The following is a 23,284-nucleotide window of genomic DNA, read 5'->3' as shown; positions in this document are numbered from 1 at the left end:
ACATCAAATCTTTCTCCAGCGACTCCTCTCTTCTCATCAGATGACCAAAGTAGCTGAGCCTAAACTTTAGAATTTGACCCTCCAATGAGCAGTCAGGGTTTATGGTCGACAATATCGACTGATTTGATCTTCTGGCAGTCCAAGGAACTCTCAAGAGTCTTCGCCAGCACCACATTTCAAATGCGTCAATTCTTCGGTGGTCAGCCTTTTTCACAGTCCAACTCTCGCATCCATACATCACAACTGGAAAGACCATAGCACGAGTTATACGGATCTTGGTTGGCAGACTAATGTCTCTGCTCTTTACTAGGCGGTCAAGGCTAACCATTGCTAACCATTGCTCTCTTTCCCATATCAACACCCACCCACCCACCCCCATTTTCATTATGCCCAATGGCAACGTCTCGAATTGAAAAAACAAAACCCGCCTGTCTGCTAATTTTTCTCATTCGCTCCAATTAATTAGCTGTTAGTGTCTGCCTCAAATTAAATTTTTAGGTGCCATAGAAGATCCGCTGTTCATTCATGGTCTCAAACGATGCTCTTGAAATGCGATTGCAATATGCATCAAGAAGGCAGCTCGGTAACAAATGACAGAGCCTTAATTTCGACGCAAGCAGTCGCTTCTGTCTTCAATTTTGATCCAAATTTGCACATAGCTTTTTTTTTCGAGTCCTTTTTTGCTAGAATCTTGGACCGCGGAACCAGTCTTGATTTTAGTGGTTAACTAATGTTCTCTTGTTGTTTTGACAGTGCCGGTGATTAAATATGCAGACCGTCCGAAATCGTTACAATATCTGCCATGCCTATTTTCAATGCAGCGATAAAAATCCCTGAATCTGGAATAAATCGGCGGACTGACACTGTAAGGGACGTTTGTTTAGCAAGAGTATTGAATCTTTTTTCCGGATGGTAATAATCGTGACGAACGCATGAATGTAAGCACATCAGTGAGATACAGGGCACTAATTTTGGAGAATTTTTGAATCATCTAGTAATAACGATTTAATTAACACGGTACGTCAAAGTCCCTTTAGAGGGACATTAAGACATGTTCTTCTCTAATTGACTTGTCTGATGAGCGGGTAAACAAGGCGTTTCAATTTCCACACCTGCTGTATGAGATTCTGTGTTGCTACAATGAAACTGTCAAATGTAGAATTGTTTATGCCTGCGCTGGCTTGACGAGCGAGAACGCCATCGATTCCAGTCATATTGACCTGAGTGAAAAAGCAAAGCACTGGAAACAGAGGGCGTCATTGCTGATGCGATGACCGTTCTATATATATATATATATATATATACAAAAAACATTTCAAAGCAAGACAATTCCCTTAACGCACTATAGGCTGAATGACAGTTCCTCGAAATATGGAGCGGCCCATCAGGCCTCCAGATTGATTTTAGTATTGACAGCTCATAGCGCCGTGCTCTAGAAATACCGCAGTATTTGCAGGTACGCACCTCGGACAACAGCATGCGTGCAAAAATGCATCCGCTTCTGCTGGCACTGGTGGGCTTCTTCGTTTTGTCTTCTTCTGTCCGGCTCACATTGTCTAAGGAGAGGCACGGCAGTGCAAACGCCTTTCAGGTAAGCACCGCATGTATTGCATGCATGCATTTTTTTGAACGTGTTCTCAACCAAGCCCAAAGCGTCCCCTTCTTTGTCCTATATATATCTATTGGATTGGTTTGTCGGGTTTAACTTCCCAAAGCAACTCAGGCTATGAGAAACGCCGTAGTGTGTGGAGGACTCCGGAAATTCGACCACCTGGGGTTCTTTAACGTGCACTGACATCGCACAGCACACGAGCGCTTACTTTTCGCCTCCGTCGAAAAGTTGCCGCTGAGGCCGGGATTCGATCCCATGTGCTCCTACGAAGACGACACTGAATGTTTGCTTCTCCAAAGACGGAGAGCGAGAATTCCTTCTCCCTCTCCTAACAGTGGCGTAATGTGCGGACTGATTCTCAATTCTACCTTGAAGAAGGACGGTCCACCATCCGAAACTGTTGGAATAAAATAGATAATCGGGAAAGTTGTGAGACTTCCTGTTTGGATTTAACTCTGGCCCATTAGTAACAAGCAAGCCATATATATATATATATATATATATATATATATATATATATATATATATATATATATATATATAGGGAGGGGTTGAAGCTCGAATGGGTCCGGTAGGTCATAAACTTGAAGTAGGTGACACACGGTGGAAAAAACAACACACAACTGTTATTTTTTCCACCGTGTGTCACCTACTTCAAGTTTATATATATATATATATATATATATATATATATATATATATATATATATATATATATATATATATCTTGTAAAAGAAGTTTAGGTCGAGACGGCGAGGTCGTGACGGCAAGGACAGCGAAGCCTTGTCTAGCGTTTTAATCCGATCACGAACCCAGGCGCGCGCCGGAGCCGGCGCCGCGGGACGATGATGATGGTATGTACAAATGAAAGAGGAAGATCATGGCATGTACAAATGAAAGAAGGTCCACAGAAGGCTCACACAATCTGCCCGGGGGGTCGGAAGCGGCCAGCCTGGTCGCGCCTAATTAACCGATGTATCGCGGCGCACAAACGGTTTCAAGCGAGAAACATGAACAATTTCAGTTCCACGGTGGCGTCGATCTGCTGGGGGATCAACAGGCGTGACTTTGTAGTTAACTGGAGAAGTTTGGCTGATAATCTCGTAGCGACCAAGGTAGCGGTGGTGGAATTTGTCACTAAGACCAGGGGTGCGCAGTGGTGTATACAGCAGTACTTCGTCACCGGGACGATAAGAGTCCACGCGATGCGTAGAATCGTAGCGATTCTTGCGGTCTTCCTGGCACGCTCCTGTGTTGAGGCGGGAAAGATGACGGCATCTGGTCACACGAGATAAGAACTGGGTAGGTACCGATGTGGAGTAGTCGGGCGTAGAGAAGAAGGAAGCGTCGAGAATTGTAGTGGGAGGACGGCCATAAACGAGGAAAAATGGAGAATAACCGGTAGTCCGTTGTACTGCTGTGTTATAGGCGAAAGTGACGAATGGTAGAATAGTGTCCCAATTTCGATGATCCGGTGTGATGTACATGGAGATCATATCCGATAAGGTGCGGTGAAATCGCTCAGTCAGCCCGTTAGTCTGGGGATGGTAGTTTGAGGTTGTCTTATGAAGGGTGGATGACGCGTGAAGAACTTTGGCAACGACTGTCGATAAGAAGGCCGTTCCGCGGTCACTTAGGAGCACCCGAGGAGCGCCATGACGCAATACAATTGATCGCAAAAAGAAATTTGCTACTTCTTGAGCGGAACCGGTCGGTACAGGTGCTGTCTCAGCGTAGCGTGTAAGGTGGTCGACAGCTGTTATAATCCAATGATTACCCCCATCGGAGAGAGGTAGGGGACCATATAAGTCGATACCGACTACGTCGAATGGCGTGACGGGACAGGGAACAGGTTGTAGAAGGCCAGCGGGCGAAGACGTCGGCCGTTTGCGACGTTGGCACAGAGGGCAGGATGCGACGTATTTGGCAACGCAGGAAGATAGGCCTGGCCAAAAGAATCGTTTTTTCGCTCGGTCGTAGGTTTTGTCAACACCAAGGTGACCTGCAGTAGCGTCATCGTGGAGAGCTGCCAGTATACGTGGACGAAGCACACGCGGCACGACTGGGATCCAGCGAGTTCCATCAGGGCAATACACGAAGCGGAGTAGCATGCCATCTTCGAGTTTAAAATTGCGAAGTTGTCGGCGAAGCCGAGCATTGGGTGGGTCCGAAGCACCAATAAGGCGGTCGATGATAGGTCGGCAGTAGGCATCGGCTAATTGCTGTGAGTGGAGAGCGTGTTTTTTTTTCAGAGTGATCAAATGAAAGTGTTGTGATATACGTCGGGGAAAGAGATGGTCGCCTGTGGTCATAGGTGGAAATGCATTGGAAAGAAAAACAGCAAGCCGATTCCGAAAGTGGACAGCGAGAAAGAGCGTCGGCGTCTTGGTGTTGGCGACCCGATTTATAAGTGACGTCGAATTTGTATTCTTGCAGGCGTAGAATCCAACGGTCAAGTCGGCCTGTCAAATTTTTGAGTGAAGACAACCAGCAAAGTGCATGGTGATCGGTCGCAACTGTGAAATGCCGACCATATAGGTAAGGGCGAAATTTTTGGACAGCCTAGGCGACGGCAAGGCACTCCTGCTCGGTAATGGTGTAGTTTTTCTTAGCTGGAGTCATAGTCCGACTGGCGAAGGCAATCACTTTCTCACGCGAAGTTGCATCGCGCTGCAGGAGTACAGCTCCAAGACTGAGACCACTAGTATCAGTGTGCAGGATGGTTGGAGCGCTGTCACTGAAGTGGCCAAGAACAGGGTCTGATGTGAGGGCGTGCTTCAGATTATATATATATATATATATATTGTAAGGTAACGCGAAGGCCGGACTTGGGGGATCAGGTTTTATTGAAGACCTGAAGCCTTGGTCGCACACTGCAGCCAACCACACTCCGCGATGACGATGGGTATTTACAAGAGGGAGCAGGGTGAAGATGAAGAAGCACGTTCAGCCATGTGGAAGATGAAGCGCCACACAGTGCTCACACTATTTCGTCAGCGCAGTTGAAGCGGCCAGCCTGGCCGCAATTAGTCTGCAGGATTGCGCCGAATAAAAGGCTTCATGCGTGAAACGTGGACAACTTCAGTGCCACGGTAACGACTTTTCGGAGGAAGGTAAACAGGGGAGACGCGATAGTTGACCGGGGATGTTTTTGCAAGAACTGTGTAGGACCAATGTAACGGTGCTGGAACTTGTCACAAAGGCCAGGAGTGCGTAATGGGTTCCAAAGTAACCCCTCGTCGCCGGGACTTAACAAAACTTGGGGATGGGTTGCATCATAGCGGCACTTGTGGTCTTCCTGGCTAGCTTCCGTGTTGACGCGAGCAAGCCAGCGAGATTTGGCCACTCGGGAAAGGAACTGGTCAGGAAGAGAGGATGAGGAACTGGCATGTGTAGAAAGGAAAGAGGCATCAAGAAAGGTAGCGGGAGAACAACCGTAAACGGGGTGTAACCTGTGGTCCACTACACAGCCGTATTGTAGGCGAACGTAACAAAAGGAAGTATTGCATCCCAGTTTCGGTGGTCCTGGTCGACGTACATAGACAACATGTCAGAAAGCGTGTGGTGGAACCGCTCAGTCAACCCATTGGTCTGCGGGTGATAGCTAAGGCCAATTTGTGATGCGTGGTTGAGGCCTCAAGAACTTCGGCTACAATCGTCGACAGAAATGCCCGACCACGATCGCTGATAAGCACTTGAGGGGCCCCATGGCGCAGTACGAGCGATTCCAAAAGGAAGGTCGTGACCTCATGTGCTGAGTTATTAGGCAGGGCAGCGGTCTCAGCGGTGGTCGATGGTTGTGACAATCCAGCAATTACCTCGTGCGGACAATGGAAGTGGCCCGTATAAGTCTATGCCAACAACGGCGAAAGGAGTAGCAGGGCAATGTAGCGGCTGTAGTAGGCCAGCAGGAGGAGAAGTCGGCCGTTTGTGGCGCTGGCATGGCAGTCAAGAGGCGACGTATTTTTCCACGCTTGAGGCGAGGCCTGGCCAGAAGAAACTGGTTTTCACGCGGTGGTAAGTTTTATCAAAGCCTATGTGACCGGCTGTAGCATCATCGTGGAAGGCCGCCAGGATACGGGTGCGAAGCGCTTTCGGAATAACGGGGACCCAACGGGTGCCTTCAGAGCAATAAATATAACGGGAGAGCACGCCGTTGTTAAGTTTGAACTTTTGGAGTTGCCTGCGCATCCTTGTGGTAGGAGGGTGAGAAGCACCGGTGTAAGGTCGATTAGAGAAAGACAGGGATCTGCTCGCTGGTGTGAAATAATGGCGTAGCGATCTGGAGCAGCTTCAGAAGTAGCACAGGCTATGTTTGGAGCTCTGGACGACATTGGGACGTCGAGGGGGCACGCAGAAAGGCGCGAAGAAGCAATAGGTGGTGATTCTGGGAGGGGGCAACGGGAAAGAGCATCGGCATCGCGATGTTTGCGACCTGATTTGTATGTGACATCGAAGTGGTATTCCTGTAAACGCAGAATCCAACGGCCCAGGAATCCAGTCAAATGTTTGAGGGTTGACAACCAACACAGGGCGTGGTGATCGGTAACGATCGTGAAATGGCGGCCGTAGAGGTAGGGGCGGAATTTCTGAACTGCCCAAACGACGGCGAGGCACTCTTGCTCAGTGATGGTGTAGTTGCGTTCCACTAGTGTTAGAGTTGGACTGGCAAACGCAATTACCTTTTCCCGAGAAGCGGTATCACGTTGCAGAAGTACGGCGCCGATAGTGGAGAATGGTGGCAGCAGTGTCGTCGAGGTGAGCGAGAACAGGGTCCGAAGTGAGGGCATTCTTTAGGGTTTGGAAAGCTTTTTCGCATTCTTCGGACCAATTGAAAGTAGTACGGTTGGTAAGGAGGTGATGGAGCGGTGCAGCAATGGTAGCGAAATTGCGAATGAAGTGGCGAAAGTATGAAGATAGACCAAGTAAACTGCGTGGATCCATAGTCCGCTGAGGGCGTGCAAAGTTCAAAACTGCAGCAAGCTTGTCAGGGTCGGGTCGAATGCCACCGCGGCTGACGAAGTGGCCCAGGAGATTGATTTCTTTCTCGGCGAAATTACACTTTTTGGTGTTCAGCTGGAGACCGGCGGTTGCAAGGAACGTTAATACTTGATCAAGACGGCAGAAATGACCAGAAAAAGTCGCAGAGAAAATAACTATGTCGTCCAGCTAGCACAAGCATGTTTTCCCCTTAAGTGCTCTAAGAACAGTGTCAATCATGCGCTCAAACGTAGCGGGGGCATTATAAAGTCCAAAAGGCAAGGCTTTGAATTCGTAAAGCCCATCGGGAGTAGTGAATGCGGTTTTTTTTTTCTTTGTCGGCTTCGTGCATCGGAATCTGCCAGTAACCGGAACGCAAATCCAAACTGGAGAAATATTCGGTGCCCTCAAGACAGTCGACGGAGTCGTCAATTCGTGGCATAGGGTAAACATCTTTGCGAGTGCTTTGTTAAGTGCACGGTAATCAACGCAAAAACGCACGGACCCATCCTTTTTTTGATCAAGACTACCGGAGATGACCAGGGGCTAGCTGATGGCCGAATAATGTCTCGTCGGATCATATCATTCACATTATCTTCTATGATTTTACGTTCTGATAAGGAAACACGGAAAGGGCGGCGGCTAACAATAGAAGTACCTTCTGTAATAATGCGGTTCTGTGCAGAATAAGTTCGGCCCAAGGTCGGAGAAGTGACATCAAAGGAGGGTTGGTGTTTTCGAAGTAATTTCTGCAAAGCTTGGCGGTGAGTCGAGGAAGGTCAGGATTGATGGTGCCAAAGAGAACACAGAGGGAAGCATCGGAAGAAACTGCTGTTGAGGAAGAAGGGGCGGTAAGGGTGGTGAGGGACACCGGGTGAATATCCAGGGCACAAGGAAAACATGTCCCTTTAGTCAGCACAATGGGCTCTGGGGAACTGTTCGAAGCAGCGACAAGCCCTGTGCCATGCTCAAATTGATCAAGCCTTGGTGGTAGCGCGATTCCACGGGTTAGATGGCGATCAGAAGGCACGATTAGCACATCTCCGTTATCAACGTCAGTAGAAGTAAGCGCGACAAGTTGTTCGCATCCAGGGGGCAACACTGATTCAGTAGCGGCAAGCAGGCGATGACGGGGCTCGGGAGGTTCAGAAGACGGATTGCTCTCGTTCATGTAAATGACCCTGTCACGACACGAAATGCTGGCTGATGCGGCAGACAGAAAATCCCAGCCTAAAATAATTGGGTGAGCGCTCGGTGACATCACGGCAAATTGTGCATGGTAGCGGACACCGTCAACAAAAACTCGCACAGTACACTTAACAAAAGGCCGAATTATTACACCATTAGCTCCACGGAGTTCAGGTCCATCGTAAGGCGTTTTCACTTTTCGCAAGTGGGAGCACAAGTCAGTGTGTATCACAGAAACAGCGGCGCCCGTGTCAACCAAAGCCTCAACAGATAAACCTTCAACCCAACTAAAATAATATTCCAAGGACGTTCCGGAGGATTTTTGCGATGGCCGAAGAGTGCTGTTTTCCCTCCTAAAACTGCAGTGATCAGTTTTCCGATAGGCGGGGGGTCGTCAGAGAAGCTTGACGGAGAGGCAAAGTTGAGCAGCGAAAAGGCGAAGGAGAACGGCGTTTTGAAGGCCTGTCACCACCAGGCGGGGCGGGGCTTTCTGGCAGGGGTGATGAACGTCGGGGATAATCAGGAAATGAACATTGGTTAGAGCCGGAGAAGCGAGGAGGGTAGCCTGCTTCAAATAAGTCGTAGCCGCGGCGTTCATTCTGGATCCTGCGACGACAGAAGCGGGAAATATGGCCTCGGTACCCGCAGGTTATTGAGGCCAGCTCTTCTATGACAATGCTACGCAGGCCGGCACTTAAAGGATGTGGATCAGATGGAGGGCGGCACAAATTACCTTGAGCCGACAGCTCTTCACGAATTAACCCGCGAATAAGCGCACGGAGGTCAGCATCGGCAGTGAAAGCGAAGGAAATGGGATCAGGCTGCAGGCGTATTGACTGTAGTTCGCCAAGGCGTTGACAAGTCGATATGATGGCGTCGATCGTGGTAGGGTTCTGCACGGCCAGAGCGTTATAGGCGAGTGGCCCAATACCTTTAAGGACGTGCCAAACCCGCTCGGCCTCTGGCATGGTGTCATTTATGCGCCGACAATGTGCAAGAACATCTTCTATATAAGAGGTATACGTCTCATTGGACCGCTGAAGTCGGGCTTCTAGCTTCTTGGCGGACTCCGTGCGAACAGTAGGAGCGCAGAAAATCTGGCGTAACTTTTGTTTAAAGGTAGCCCAGTCCGGAGTCGTCGATTCATGATTTAGGAACCGGGTTTTGGCCACATCCGTCAAATAAAAAGGACACATTAATTAGTTTAAGAGAATCGTCCCACCGGTTGAAAGCACTGACCCGGTCGTAGCTGTCGAGCCAGTCATCAGCATCGTCACCGCGGAAACCGGCGAACATCTGCGGGTCGCGTTCACGGCTACTGACAGTCCAAGAGGCAAGGGGAGCTGGGGTCGAGCCGGTAGAAGCTGGAATAGCGGAGTGGCCCTCTTGAGTCATGACGATGGTGGTCGGGATCAAACGGCGGCCAGAATGGAGCTCCAGGTGGATGCAGGTGACGAAGCAGCCGGGAACTCAAGGCGCACCTCCACCAACGCGAAGGTCGGACTTCGGGGATCAGGTTTTATTGAAGACCTGAAGCCTTGGTCGCACACTGCAGCCAACCACACTCCGCGATGACGATGAGTATTTACAAGAAGCGCCACAGAGTGCTCACAATATATATATATATATATATAGAGAGAGAGAGAGAGAGAGAGAGAGAGCGAGAAAGAGAGAGGACAAAGAAGCATATTCTTTGGGCTTGGTTCAGAACACGTGGCAAAAACGTCAGACGTGGTGAAAATATAGAATGTATTAGCGTTTCGGCCGCGGGACCGGCCTGATGACTGGCGAGCGACTCGTATAGTCCTTCTGCTCAAAAAGCTCAAAAAAAGCAACTCCATTCTACTCCAGAATTATCACCCCATTTTCTTGCTAGTATGATATTGCCACACCGCTGACCATCTTCTGGCGCCACCAAGTGGCCGAATGGCTTGGCACGTGGCTAAGCTTCATCCTCGTCGCTCTCGAGTTTTTCGTTTGATTAAAAAGGGCCAGCTCGGTTGTTGTGCTGCTTGCTACGTGTGTTGGTGACATTTGGTGGATTGTGCAGGATAAGATCCCATGTACGTTGCCCCCGAAGACGTCACTGACGCTGCTCATCAACGCGTGGACGCGACTCCTGTCCATAAAGCCAGCCGTCGCCTGCGAGGCCTACAACCTGAGTTTGAACCGCTGTCCACCCCGCTACGAACCATGACATCCACGATGAGCAGCCAGACAAGCCAGCCTTCCAGCAACGCCCCACCGTTCGTCCTTCTCGCACCGCGATCACCGCCATCATTTCATGGAGACCGGTTAGAGGATGTGGAAGACTGGTTGGCCAGTTTTGACCGTGTGGCTGCATTTAACCAATGGGACGACGAGCGGAAGCTAATGAATGTGTACTTCGCGCTGCAAGACTCGGCCAAGACGTGGTTCGAGAACCACGAGGCATCCTTTGTCAACTGGGCAGCCTTTCGCCGTGAGTTACTTACAACATTCAGCTCGAGTGCACGCAAAGAAAATGCAGAGATTGCAATTCGTTCAAGGTCCCAACAGTCAAATGAGAGTGTGGCCATGTTTGTCGAGGACATGATGAGGCTTTTCAATCGGGCCGACCCTACCATGCCTGAGGCAACGAAGGTACGGCACCTCATGCGCGGGGTGAAGGAGCAGTTGTTCGCTGGCCTCATTCGCGACCCCCCAAGAACTGTCGCAGATTTCGCGAGAGAAGCTACCAGCATGGAACGTTCCCTGCAGGAACGGAGTACCCAATACGGCCGCCAAGCAAGCGTAGCGGCCACACCCTGCTGTGCGTCCGTGCCAGCAGCCAGCGACGAGGCATTGCGGGAGCTTGTGAGGAGCATTGTCCGCGAAGAGTTAAAAAACCTCCACTTGAATGCTCCCTCTGCAAATAATTATCCTACCGTGGACGTCATCCGTGATGAAATTCGGCGAGCGGTGCAGCCACCACCACCACCAGCACCACAACCGGAGCCATGCATCATGACTTATAGTGATGTCTTACGTCGACCTGCTCCCGAGCCAAATCCATTCCGTCCCGTTGTCGGACCACCACCTCGCTACATGCGCCCTGTCGAGCAGCAACAAGATCTGCGCCCCGTCGAGCCACAGCAATACCAGCGTCCCGCTATCAGCAAGGCGCACTTGTGGCGCACGCCCAACAGACGGCCACTCTGTTATCACTGCGGCGAACCTGGTCATATTCTTCGCAATTGCCCATACCGGAGAATAGGCTTGAGAGGATTTCCACCAAACGCGCCTCGACCCCGCTATGGCGAAAGACCACAGGAGATTGAGGAGTACCTGGCTGCTAACGAGATGCAGCCAACGTCACCACAACGGCGGTCGCGATCGACATCTCCGAAGCGTTTTGCTTCGCCCAGTCGGTACTCTTCCTCTGGGCAATTCAGAGGCACGTCCCCTCACCGGGAAAACTAAACACGGCGACCTCCGGGGGTGGGGCCGCCGCTACGTTTCAGATTAAACAACCTCCAAGGTCCGACAGACGCCACTAACGAAGCACCGAATTATAGTTGCCGATGACCAACGTCCGCTATGTCAGCGTCCTTACCGGGTGTCTTCAAAAGAACGTGATGCCATCCGCCGCCAAGTAACAGAAATGCTCCAGGATGACGTTATCCAACCGTCGACGAGCCCCTGGTCTTCGCCTGTTGTCCTCGTGGCAAAGAAGGATGGAACCTTGAGGTTTTGCGTGGATTACAGACGCCTCAACAACGTCACGAAAAAGGATGTGTACCCCCTACCACGCATAGACGATTCCCTCGATCGCCTTCGCCATGCCACTTACTTTTCGTCCCTTGACCTCCGCAGTGGATATTGGCAAATAGAGGTTGACGAGCGAGACCGTGAGAAGACCGCTTTTATTACGCCAGACGGTTTGTATGAATTTAAAGTGCTCCCGTTTGGCCTGTGTTCGGCCCCTGCCACATTTCAGCGAATGATGGACACTGTACTCTCTGGTCTGAAGTGGCAGTCATGCCTCGTATATCTCGACGACGTTGTGATTTTCTCGGACACGTTCGACGAGCACCTGAAACGTTTGCGCGCTGTCTTCGAGGCCATCCGATCTGCCGGTCTCTCTCTAAAACCCGAAAAATGCCACTTTGCTTTTAACGAGCTGAAATTTCTCGGCCACATTGTCAGTGCTCGAGGTGTTAGCCCAGACCCAGAGAAGACGGCCGCTGTCTCTTCATTCCCCAGACCAGCGGATAAACGAAGCTTGCGTCGATTTCTCGGCCTCTGCGCGTACTATCGTCGCTTTGTTAACAATTTCTCCAAGATCGCTGAGCCTCTGACCCGCCTGACAAAAGACGCCGAGCCGTTCTTTTGGGGCCCCGACCAGGAAAACGCTTTCACGGAACTCAAGTCCCGTCTCCAATGTACGCCAATACTTGGCCACTTCGACGAAGAGGCCGACACGGAACTGCACACGGATGCCAGTAACGTTGGCCTCGGTGCGGTCCTTGTTCAGTGGCAGGACGGTGCAGAACGTGTCATCGCTTACGCCAGTCGCACTTTGTCCCGTTCCGAAGTTAATTATTCAACTACCGAAAAGGAGTGCCTCGCTGTTGTGTGGGCAGTCATGAAATTTCGTCCGTATTTGTACGGTCGTCCGTTTCGTGTCGTGAGCGACCATCACTCTCTGTGTTGGCTGGCAAACCTGAAAGATCCATCGGGTCGGCTTGCTCGATGGAGCCTTCGGTTGCAAGAATTTGACGTTACAATCGTGCACAAGTCCGGCAAAAAACACAGTGATGCTGACTGTCTGTCCCGCGCCCCTACTCCCTGCCACGCGGACGGCTCTGACGACGATTCCGTTTTCCTTGGTGTTATCGCGACGTCCACCTTATCCCGAAAGCAGCGGGCTGACTCTGAACTTTTACCCCTCATTGAATACCTCGAAGGAACCGTGTCATCTCCTCCTCAGCTCTTCAGGCGCGGACTGTCGTCATTTTGCCTGCGTGATGGTGTGCTCTACAAGAAGAACTACGGTCCAACAGAAACTGCTTATCTGCTTGTAGTACCCGCAACGCTACATGACGAAGTTCTTCGTGCGTGCCACGATGACCTTTCTTCCGGCCATCTCGGGTTTTCTCGCACATTGGCACGGATACGCCGAAAGTACTACTGGCCCAGGCTAGCTGCCATTGTGCACCGCTACGTCCGTACCTGCCGTGAGTGCCAGCGGCGGAAAACACCACCCATTAAACCAGCTGGGCTCTTACAGCCTATCGATCCCCCGAAATTCCCATTTCAACAGGTCGGCATGGACTTACTGGGCCCATTTCCGAAGTCCTCCATGGGTAACAGGTATATAGCGGTTGCCACTGACTACCTTAGCCGCTACTGTGAGACCAAGGCCATTCCACGTGGTACCGCAGATGAAGTTGCGCATTTCTTCATTCACAGCATTGTACTCCGTCATGGTGCGCCAACAGTCGTCTTAACTGACAGAGGAACCTCGTTTACGTCGGCACTCACGAGTGAGATACTTCGACTCAGTGGCACCACCCACCGCAAGACAACAGCCTATCATCCTCAAACTAATGGACTGACTGAGCGGCTTAACAAGACAATTGCCGATATGATTTCTATGTATGTAGACGATGATCATGGGAACTGGGACCGGATTCTGCCGTACATCACGTTCGCATACAACACTGCACTCCAGGAAACAACACGCTTCACTCCATTTCATTTGGTCCATGGACGCGAACCCTTGACTATGCTGGATGCCATGCTTCTTCCAGATTCTGCTCCCTCCACTGTCGTGGGGGCTGACCAATTTATTCGTGACGCAGAAGCTGCACGCCAGCTTGCCCGACAGCGAATTCGGCACCAACAAGTACACGACGCCCAGCGCTACAACCTGCGACACCGAGAGGTGACTTACACGCCCGGCGACCAAGTCTGGGTATGGAGCCCAATACGGTTGCGAGGGCGCTCTGAAAAGCTTCTGCGGCGATACTTTGGACCTTACGAGGTGCACCGCCGCCTCAGCGCGGTGAACTACGAGGTGCTACCACAAGGCACTGTACGCTCCTCTCGGCAGCCGAAATCTGAAATAGTTCACGTTGCCAGAATGAAGCCCTATTACAATCGGTAAACCAATTCAGGATCCAAACCAGAGCCAGAGACTTTCCCGTATTACTTGCCCCGCTTTTCGACTATTCCCCTACGCTTGCGGCATCGGGTCGATGCCCCTTGGAAGGGGGGCAATGCCACACCGCTGACCATCTTCTGGCGCCACCAAGTGGCCGAATGGCTTGGCACGTGGCTAAGCTTCATCCTCGTCGCTCTCGAGTTTTTCGCTTGATTAAAAAGGGCCAGCTCGGTTGTTGTGCTGCTTGCTACGTGTGTTGGTGACAATATTGTAAAATGTTAGAACACATCATCGCCAATTGCGTTACTGAATTTCCATATAACAGTGGTTTTCTAACTTCACTTCAGCATGACTTTAGAAACTAGGTTACTCAACTGTAATTCAAATTACTTCAGTTGTGCACAGATTCGCAGAAATCTTCGATACATCGGGCCAAATAGATGTAATTGTTTTAGATTTTACTAAAGCGTTTGACCTCAGTTCACATAGCAAACAAATTTGTAAACTCAAATTCGCCGTTCTCTCTTCTTTCTTTACCAAATGGATTACCGCATACCTCAGTAACAGAAACAAGTTTGTGTTGGTGGTCACTTTTCATGCTCCCTCCCGGTAACATCTGGAGTCCCTCAGGGAAGCGTCCTTAGCCCGTTATTGTTATCTATATAAACGATATTTTGACGTTACAATAGATCAAGCTCAAATCAGGCTTTTCGCTGATGACTGGGTTTTATTCACTGAAATTAAAACTCCGGAGGACCAAGTAGTGGTTAACTATAACTTCAACAGCATTAAGTATTGATGGTACAGACATGATATGAAACTTGGAGCTGAAAAAGTTTGTTAGAATAACTACTAAAGAACAATATCTCTCCAGTACCGCCTATCATCACAGTGACTATCAGAAGTAACGCAGTACAAGTACCTCGGTGTAACAATAACTAATACCTTAAGTTGGAATGCTCCCATTTCAAACATTTGAGCATATTCCTTCCGTAAATTGTAGTTTCTAAGATATAAATTAAAACGAGCCCCTTTCGCAATCAAACCCCTAGCTTATGCATCAATCATTAGACCGAAATCATAATATGCCCGTGCAGTGTGGAATCATTTCACTAAAACAAATATACGTGCCTTATAAATGATTCAGCAGAAAACAGTTCGCTTTATTTTTCCTATATTCCGCACTACCGGTTCCCCTACAACTTTAATGAATGTTAGTAGTATACAAAAACTAAAAACTCAAAGAAAGCTATTGCGAGTAAAATTTTTATTTATTTTAAATAAAAAGTTATCAATGAACCCGGACCCTTGCATAAAACCACTAGTGACGCGATTAACAAGACATCGTCATGCCCAGTCCTTAACACATTATCGTGCCAAAACCAACTTGTTTAAATATTCTGATTTTTCACGTACAATAACGGAGTGCAACCAGCTTCCTTTGAGTGCTCTGTTAACCACTGAGAGCATTATTAGTTATTCGTAAATACTTTTCAATGTTCTGCGTTCAGTTCTGGCAATAAACTCTGTTCAATTTGCTTATTTTTTGGTGTGTGTTCGAATGATGCACGGTCTCGTTTTTGTTTATTTGTCGTTTAAGTTGTGGGCTTAATGTTACCTTGTTTTTTATCGTATTGTATGCCCATCCTGCCTGGACCTACCAAGGCTGGCAGTATCGTAAAATAAATAAAACACCGCAGAATCTGCACAGGAGAAATGCTTAAGCCTGAGCGTTCTCAGCGAAATCTGTCAGCGGGATTTCGCGAGTGACAGAAACTGCGCCTTTCCTTCCCTGTAACGCAAGTATAGAATGCCGGTAGACCTTGATACGGTCAAATTAATGTTGGTTGTGTCCGACAAGGGGGACGTGATTTACAGTGCGCAGCAACGGCGCTCAGGCTTTCAGATTTCTTCACAGCAGATTCTGCAGTGCTTTAGGAATTTTTCAGACCGCGGCTGATTGATTACCTCTCTTTACACATTCTCTAACCACTTCAACCTATTTGTGCACGCAAATCATGCCCTTTCCAGCTCGTTCACGTTCAAAGTTTTCAAATTTCCTGCCATTGAAGGTTAGGCCTATGTCACCGGATGTCGAGTACCACGTGACTCCATTCGGACATCGACATTACCCCTCTCAGCTAATTCGACGTCTGGTTGGAATAATTGACTCTAATTAATTACCTAATTCTTCATCCTCAAATCCAACTATTCTTTTTATAACTCGATTGTTTTGTTCGAACGTAATTGTTCGGACAACGTTCTGATGACACGAGCCTACGACATACCCACTTAATGTCTACGCATTAATAACATAATAAATAATTGATGGCAACCACAATCCCCCTATGCCCTGAGGTGACGTAGGAAACCGCCCCAATAAGTCGATACTGACTTGGTGAAAATGAGACTTCGGCAGAGGAACAGATTGGAGCAAACCAACAGGCTTCAAAAGGGGTGTCCTACGGCGCTGGCAGTCACGACAAGATTTCGCATACTGTCTCACTCTGTCCACACGTTTGAAAGAGTAATACCTTTGACCTATTCGTGTTAATGGGCGACTGAAGTCATCATTATCAGAGAATGGTTAATCGTGACAGGCGGCAGAAATTTGTCACGAAGTATAACAGGAATTACTAACAGATACATGGGCCGAGAGGCTGCAAATTTGCGTTTGTACAAGACGCCGTTGCATCGGGAAAACGAGGACAGCGCATGTGAGAGTCGGCGAGGTAGTGGCGTGTGGTCTTCAAGATATCAATAAGCGGACAAAGCTCAGGGTCTTCGCTCTATACTTGAGCAAGGGTTGAATTTGTGACTGTTCCAAGGAAGACATCATCATCCAGGTCAGTGTCAGCCATGTGGAGTGGTAATGATGCGCGCGAGAGACAATGTGTATCGGTGGGCTTTGGCCAGACTTACATACTAGTCGAATTCTTAGAGCCGCAAACTCAACCAGGCAAGGCGTCCAGAAGGGTCATTGAGGTTCGCCAACCAGAATGATGGCCACTGGCTACCTCGAACGGTCGTCCACAATTGTGCATATACTATGGTGAGGCAGGCCAAAAGTAAAAAAAAATAATGTGCCTGTGCACAAATATACAATTTGAATTTAGCAAGCACCCACACCACCGTGAAACATTCTTTTTCTGTTGTCCAATTGTTTTTCTTTTCGGAAAAGACAGTGGTACGGCTGGGCGTAGGTGCTGACGCGATCATTTTCGCCCGGCCACTGTACTAGTACGGAGCCAAGTCCGCATTTCTCACGTCCGTGTTCACCTCCCTAGCGGTGTTCTCGTCGATGTGGCCGAATATCGGTGATGACAGGAGACGCCTTTGAAAGTCGGCGAATAAATCTACTTCTTCTTGGCTCCAGACAAAAGGAATGGCATCTTTGATGAGGGGAGTTAAGGGCTCAGCGATTTTAGAAATATCGGCGACAAAACAACGGTTGTATGCACAGAGGGCCGAAAATTGGCCCATAGAGAGCTGGGCAGTTGGTGTCCGAAAAGTCGCTACCAAGGTCGTCTTCTCAGGGTCAGGGCAGATGCCATCGGAGCTGACAAGGTGGAAGAGAAATTTGAGCTCATCGAAAGCAAATTGACACTTTTGAAGGGACAAGCCAGCAGAACGGATTACATAGAGGAAGGCATGAAAGCGTTTGAGGACTGAAGATTGGTGCATAGAGAGCTGGACGGTTGGTGTCCGAAACGCCATCACCATGGTCGTCTTCTCAGGGTCAGGGCGGATACCATAGGAGCTGACAAGGTGTCCTAAAAATTTGAGCTCGTTGAAAGCAAATTGACACTTTTTAAGGGACAAGCCCGCAGAACGGATTGCATTGAGGAAGGCATGAAAGCGTTTGATAGGCTCCGGAAACATGTCCTAAAGCCAACTACACCATGTAGTAAACGAGGCAAGTTTGCCACTTGAGGCCCGAGATTAGAGTATCTATCATTCTTTGGAATGTGGCCGGTGCTGAACAGAGGCCGAATAGGTGCACCGTAAATTTATATAAGCCATCTGGTGTTATAAAGGCGGTTTTTTTTGCCGATTCCGCTCGCGTACCTCAATTTGTCAGTAGCCGCTTCTCAAATGCATAGACGAAAAATAACATGCATGGCGTAAGCGATCCAAAGAATCATCAATTCTGGGAAAGGCGTGGACGTTCTTCACGTTGCCCAGCTTTCTGCAGTCGACGCAGAAGCGTAAAATGCCATTATTTTTCTCGACCTCGAGATGTCCAAGGACTTCTGAGGTCTGCATATATAATATCATCGTCAAGCATCTCCTGGAGCTGGTAGCGAATCGCATCTCGTTCCGTTGAAACACTCGGTAGGGCGTCTGTCTCACTGGTCTCTCGATGTCTTAAGTAATATAAAGACGAGACATCAAACAGTTTGAAAACGAATGCAGAAGGGCCAGACGGCTCGACTTGTCTGATGTCGACAACTTGTTGTTGATATTGCGCTTGGCAATGAGAGGAGGAGACGACTGATGCTGGTCGTCGGCAGAAATTTCCCTGTGTCTATAGGCAGTGTATGATCCTCCGAACTGAAGTTTGTAGCACGAAGGTGAGTAGCCCCAGAACGAAGCGTTGCCATACCATGATATATGCAGGTTTGCCTCCCAAGGAGTAAGCACACGTTTCTTCAAGCGATTCCCTGAGCAGTATGTTTGTCGTCACATCCAACTGCGAATACATTGCTGGCTCGAGGGATTAGGCAATCATTGTTATTCCAGATACATATATTGCCATAACACATCGTTCATCATGTTCCACCTGGAGCGCTCGAGCAGTAAAAAATGAAAATTTAAGCTCGCTGAGTTTAAAACTGCCCTATGCTCGCGAAGAAAGTCGAACCCTAGGATAGGTTCCCAGAGGCTCCCACTAAAAACAACGAATCATGCCGGAAAAACTGCCTCGTATATTCCAACTCGAGCAGCGAATTTTCCAACTTCCGTGACTGAATAACCACCTTTTGTGGCCCATGTGGCCCCTGCGAAGGCATCATACGTTTTTTTCAGTTCAATGCCAGTGCCCGACTCATAAGTGAGTAAGCGGCGCCATTGTTCACGAGGGCGAACCCCGCATGGCCGGCAACACATACTGGCAGGTCGACGGAAACGATTTCGGTATCGGCGATTAACCTGGGCAGGGTGGCAGCGGTATAGCACTGAGTGTTGGTGGAGGATGTTCGGAAGTGCATCAAGGTGTTCTGGCGGACCTGCAGGATTGAGGCGGCACATGGGGTTCTGGACTGAGGGCTCCACTCAGGAACATAATAAAATAAAGAATAAAAGTTTTCCCCCTCGTCCTCCTCCTTAACAGCGGCCGCACCCCAGGAGGTCACTGTTTCCAGTTTCCCCGATGTGGACTGGGAGACCTGCGTCTGGCAGACTCGGAGGATACAGGATGGCTCAGGGAAAATCTGCGTGGAGAAGGCGACCGGAATTGGCGGCTAGGTGAACCCAGGGAGGGGGGGTATGAACTGGGCCGGTGAGGTACTCTTCCATTCCGTGCAGTTGTTCGCCGTAACAAGGACGACGTGTGTCAGGTGTGAAACCTTGCAGGCCCATCTGACGGTAAGAGCTGTTGCAATATAAATGGCCTGGCTCACTGCAATAATAACGAAGGGGGGGACGTCTGTCGGAGGTCCGCCAAACGGCCGCCTTCCATGTAGGCTGCCAGGCCTGGTCATGGTGTGTAGAAGACCAGAATCGCTGCTGGTGTGGTTCGGGCTCTGGAGAAATTTGGGTCGCGGTAGACAGAAATAAGGGTAGAATATCTGCATAAGAGAGGAATGAAGAACTGGCAGGCCGTTGTACGCGTCACTACATTGCTTGTTGTACCTTATCGCTTATGTTGTAAATGAAGGGGGCTGAAGGCGCTCAGTCTGGAAGTGCTGAAACACCTCCAGAAAAATCTAGCGCACAAGCTCCAGGAGTGCATGATCATTGGTATCTCGTGGTAAGCTAGGAAAATGGACGGCTTAGAGTTGGAGCGTGCGGTCATACTGGATGGCAGGTTGCTACAGCTACCGTTCAATGGTGGTAGCTTCACGGGCAAATTGATCCACGTTAGCCGGGAGGCTACGAGTGAGACAAGCAAACAGCTGCTCCTTTACGGTGCACTCTAAAAACGTACCTTTCTGAATTCACCCATCTTCTGTTCAGCGCACCGAAATGTCGGGATAGGTTTTTAACGAAGATTGCGACGATTTCATTCGGCCTCTGTATTCGACACTGGAGAGCCTGGTCAGCCCTTTCCGCACGGGGCTTCCGGATTTACGCGTAAGCTGACTACAAAACTCGGGCTAAAGAGTAAGGGCTGACTCACCATTCTCAAACGACGTCTTGGTGGAGTCCTCAGAAGCGAAGCAAACATGCTGCAACTTATGATGGTCATTTCAGTCATTGTAGACGGCGACGCGATCATAGTGGTCGAGCCAATCTTGAACATATTCAAATGGGTCGCCATGAAAGCATCTTGCCTGACGAATGGACGACCAATGGGAAGCATGCATCGTACGGTAGGCCAGTAGTTTGAATGGCTGTTGTGAGAAGAATTCTGTCAGCGGGGGGCTCAGGTGGACACCCGATTTGGGTGGAAGGCATTGTGTGCGGCGGCTTGACCAAAGGCTGGGGGGCGCGGTGATGTCTTTACAACGCTGGTAGCTTCAGTCGGGGACAAAGGGCATATATGTATCCTCCACCAATTTTCCCGGGGAAAATAGCGGAGCATTAACAGCCCGTTAGACAGCTTGCGATCTCGAGCGCACTTTGGTTTCTTTGTCGTCCCACGAGAGGCCAGAATAGTTGCACAGTGCATGTGGCAATACGGTATTCATTACGCCCTCCTGCGAGGGCACGCTGAAGGCCTGCGATATTTGTTAAATAAAGAAATAAATAACATACTGTTAACGAACCCTGTGATTTGATTTCGGTCAATTTAGAACACGTTAAGAAATGTGGAGATACAAAACTACGTTTCGCAAGTGAGATTCGTCGCCCTTGGCGCCTGTGAATCGAACCCGCCAACTACCTGGCTGTAGTGTAATAGCGACCGCCAGTGCCTGTGGGTACCCATTTATTTTCTAATGACGGTATGGCTTTCCTTGGCCCCTTGGTGCCTTAGTTGCTTCAGGTGACGTTCCTTGGAAGGAAAAATCACATGGTGAGACAGCTTCCCCCCGTCTTTGTCTCCTTTCCCGTTACCTCCTAAATGCGGACATGGAGGAGTTTCCATGTGGAAAAAACCGCTTCTCATTGAAAATGACATGAAGGATTGAAATGTATTGCTCTTTTGGCGCGGCCTTATTACTTTTTTCTTTTTTCAGATTTTTGAGTTGTTTTCCTACGCCATCGCTATATTTGATGAAGACCAAGATGGAGATCTAGACTGCGTAAGAGCGAAGCGTATGCAGTTCGACAAGGATGCTCCTAGCGCTACCTACATATGGCTTATTCAAGGTGACAGCCCGTAAGCAAACATTCTTCACAATAATGGCACCTATAATCATAATTATCATTTGCATTGCGTGATGGCATTCGCGTGCGAGCTATCCGCCTTCAGGACACGGTGGCTTTCGGGCTAATGAGCATTTCTGTAGCCTGGATACCTTGCGTATGTGCCTTTTCTCCCGTACGCGTGACAATGATCAAACTTTTCTCGAGTGCAGGAAGAATTTGTCAGTCTAGGTAGTCACGCACTTATACTCATTCATCGTCATCAAAAGCCAGACTTGGACTGTACCTACTGCAGGGCGAAGGCCTCTCCCATATTCCTCCCATTAGCCTGGTCCTGTGCTAGCTGTATCCTGTTGACCCCTACGAACTTCTCAACCTCATCTGAATTTTTTTTCCCTGAATTCTCCTGCTACAATTTTCTTTCCATGGTATCTAATTTGGTACCCCTTCGACCATCGGTTACCCTCTCTCCGCACATGCCCTGCCCATTTTCATTTCTTCTTGTTTTCCACTAGAATGTGAGTAGCTCGATTTATTTCTCTGAGCAACTGTGCATGCTTCTTATCTCTTAATTGTACGCCTACTATTTTTCGTTACACGGCTCTCTGCACTGTCCCCAACTCCAGTAGAACCCACTAGTAAATATAATAATGTTACAGAGGTAAATAGCAAAGAAAGCATGGTATGCTACGGCAGTGTACATGGTGTTTTGTTTTTGTTTGGTTGATAGGTCGTAACGTCTGAAAGTGACTCAGGCTATGAGACGCCATAGTTGAGAGTTCTGGAATGTTTGACGACCTGGTTTTCTTTAACGTGCACTGATATCGCACATCACACGGGCGCCCAGCTTTTCGCTTCCATCGAAAGCAGCAGCCATGCACGGCAGGTATTCGATCTCGCATCCTTTGCCAGCGGACCGCCCTAGCCACTGAACAACCGCGGCGGGGCGCTAGTTTGGTGTAGTATGGTATGTATGGCATAGTTTTGGTATAGTAACTGCACTGCGCGAAAGCGACAAAGGCTATGAATGATACCTTAGTAAAGGATTCCAGGGTAATTTCGACAACTGGGTGTCTCCACTGTTAACATCTTAGAGCACACAACACCTCTAGCGTTTTGCCTCTATCTCGTAATATTATGATAGGTATTATTATTATTATTATTATTAATATTATTATTATTATTATTATTATTATTATTATTATTATTATTATTATTATTATTATTATTATTATTATTATTATTATTATTATTATTATTATTATTATTATTATTATTATTATTATTATATTCGAATCTTACTGCCCCTTGTTCACTTTTACTTCTTTATTGTATTATTCTGTATTTCTAGCCTGTGTTTTAAGTACCATGCACTTGTTGCGCCTGGAAGGGTTGTTGTTTATTTTATGTATATTTCTATATTACTATAATCAATGTCAGTTATTTGTTGTTGTTTTTTTCTTCTATCTACCGTTCTTTTTTTTTTTTTTTTCTTTATTTCCTGGTGTGCTAAAATATTCTCTCACTGTGTATATAAGTGATGCTACTCATTGTTTGCTTACTTTCCGTGATACTTTTCGTCTGTCATTTCATGTATTATTTATTTCTTTTTTTGTGTTCTCTCTGTGTGTGTAAACATGTTTGTGCTTTTTCATTTTTGTTTCTTTTTTTTTTTATTTGTGCTGCAGCACAAAGACCACATGGTTGTTCCTGCGCACATTAAATAAAGATTGATTGATTATTATTATTATTATTATTATTATTATTATTATTATTATTATTATTATTATTATTATTATTATTATTATTATTATTATTATTATTTAACCCATGATTAATTATTAATATTATTTTCTCATTTGGTTGGAATGTATTGTTAGCCAGTCAAAAAGTACTTTCTATGACA

At 48.2% G+C, this 23,284-nt stretch overlaps 1 protein-coding gene across 1 annotated transcript in view; it reads left to right on the top strand.

The window, feature by feature from the left end:
- LOC146193351 (uncharacterized) overlaps positions 1-23,284 on the top strand; it is a 98,906-nt gene that overhangs the window by 60,374 nt on the left and 15,248 nt on the right. The window contains exons 2-3 of the mRNA XM_084600524.1: positions 1,457-1,591; positions 21,249-21,391. Of these exons, the coding sequence (XP_084456650.1) occupies positions 1,457-1,591; positions 21,249-21,391 (278 nt within the window). The remainder of the gene's footprint in view (positions 1-1,456; positions 1,592-21,248; positions 21,392-23,284) is intronic.

Source organism: Amblyomma maculatum, chromosome 4 (genome assembly GCF_055883805.1).
Source record: "Amblyomma maculatum isolate TAMU_Amacu chromosome 4, ASM5588380v1, whole genome shotgun sequence".
NCBI classification, from domain to species: domain Eukaryota; kingdom Metazoa; phylum Arthropoda; class Arachnida; order Ixodida; family Ixodidae; genus Amblyomma; species Amblyomma maculatum.
Note: the sequence above shows the minus strand (reverse complement) of the source record. Positions and strands in the feature narration are given on the sequence as shown.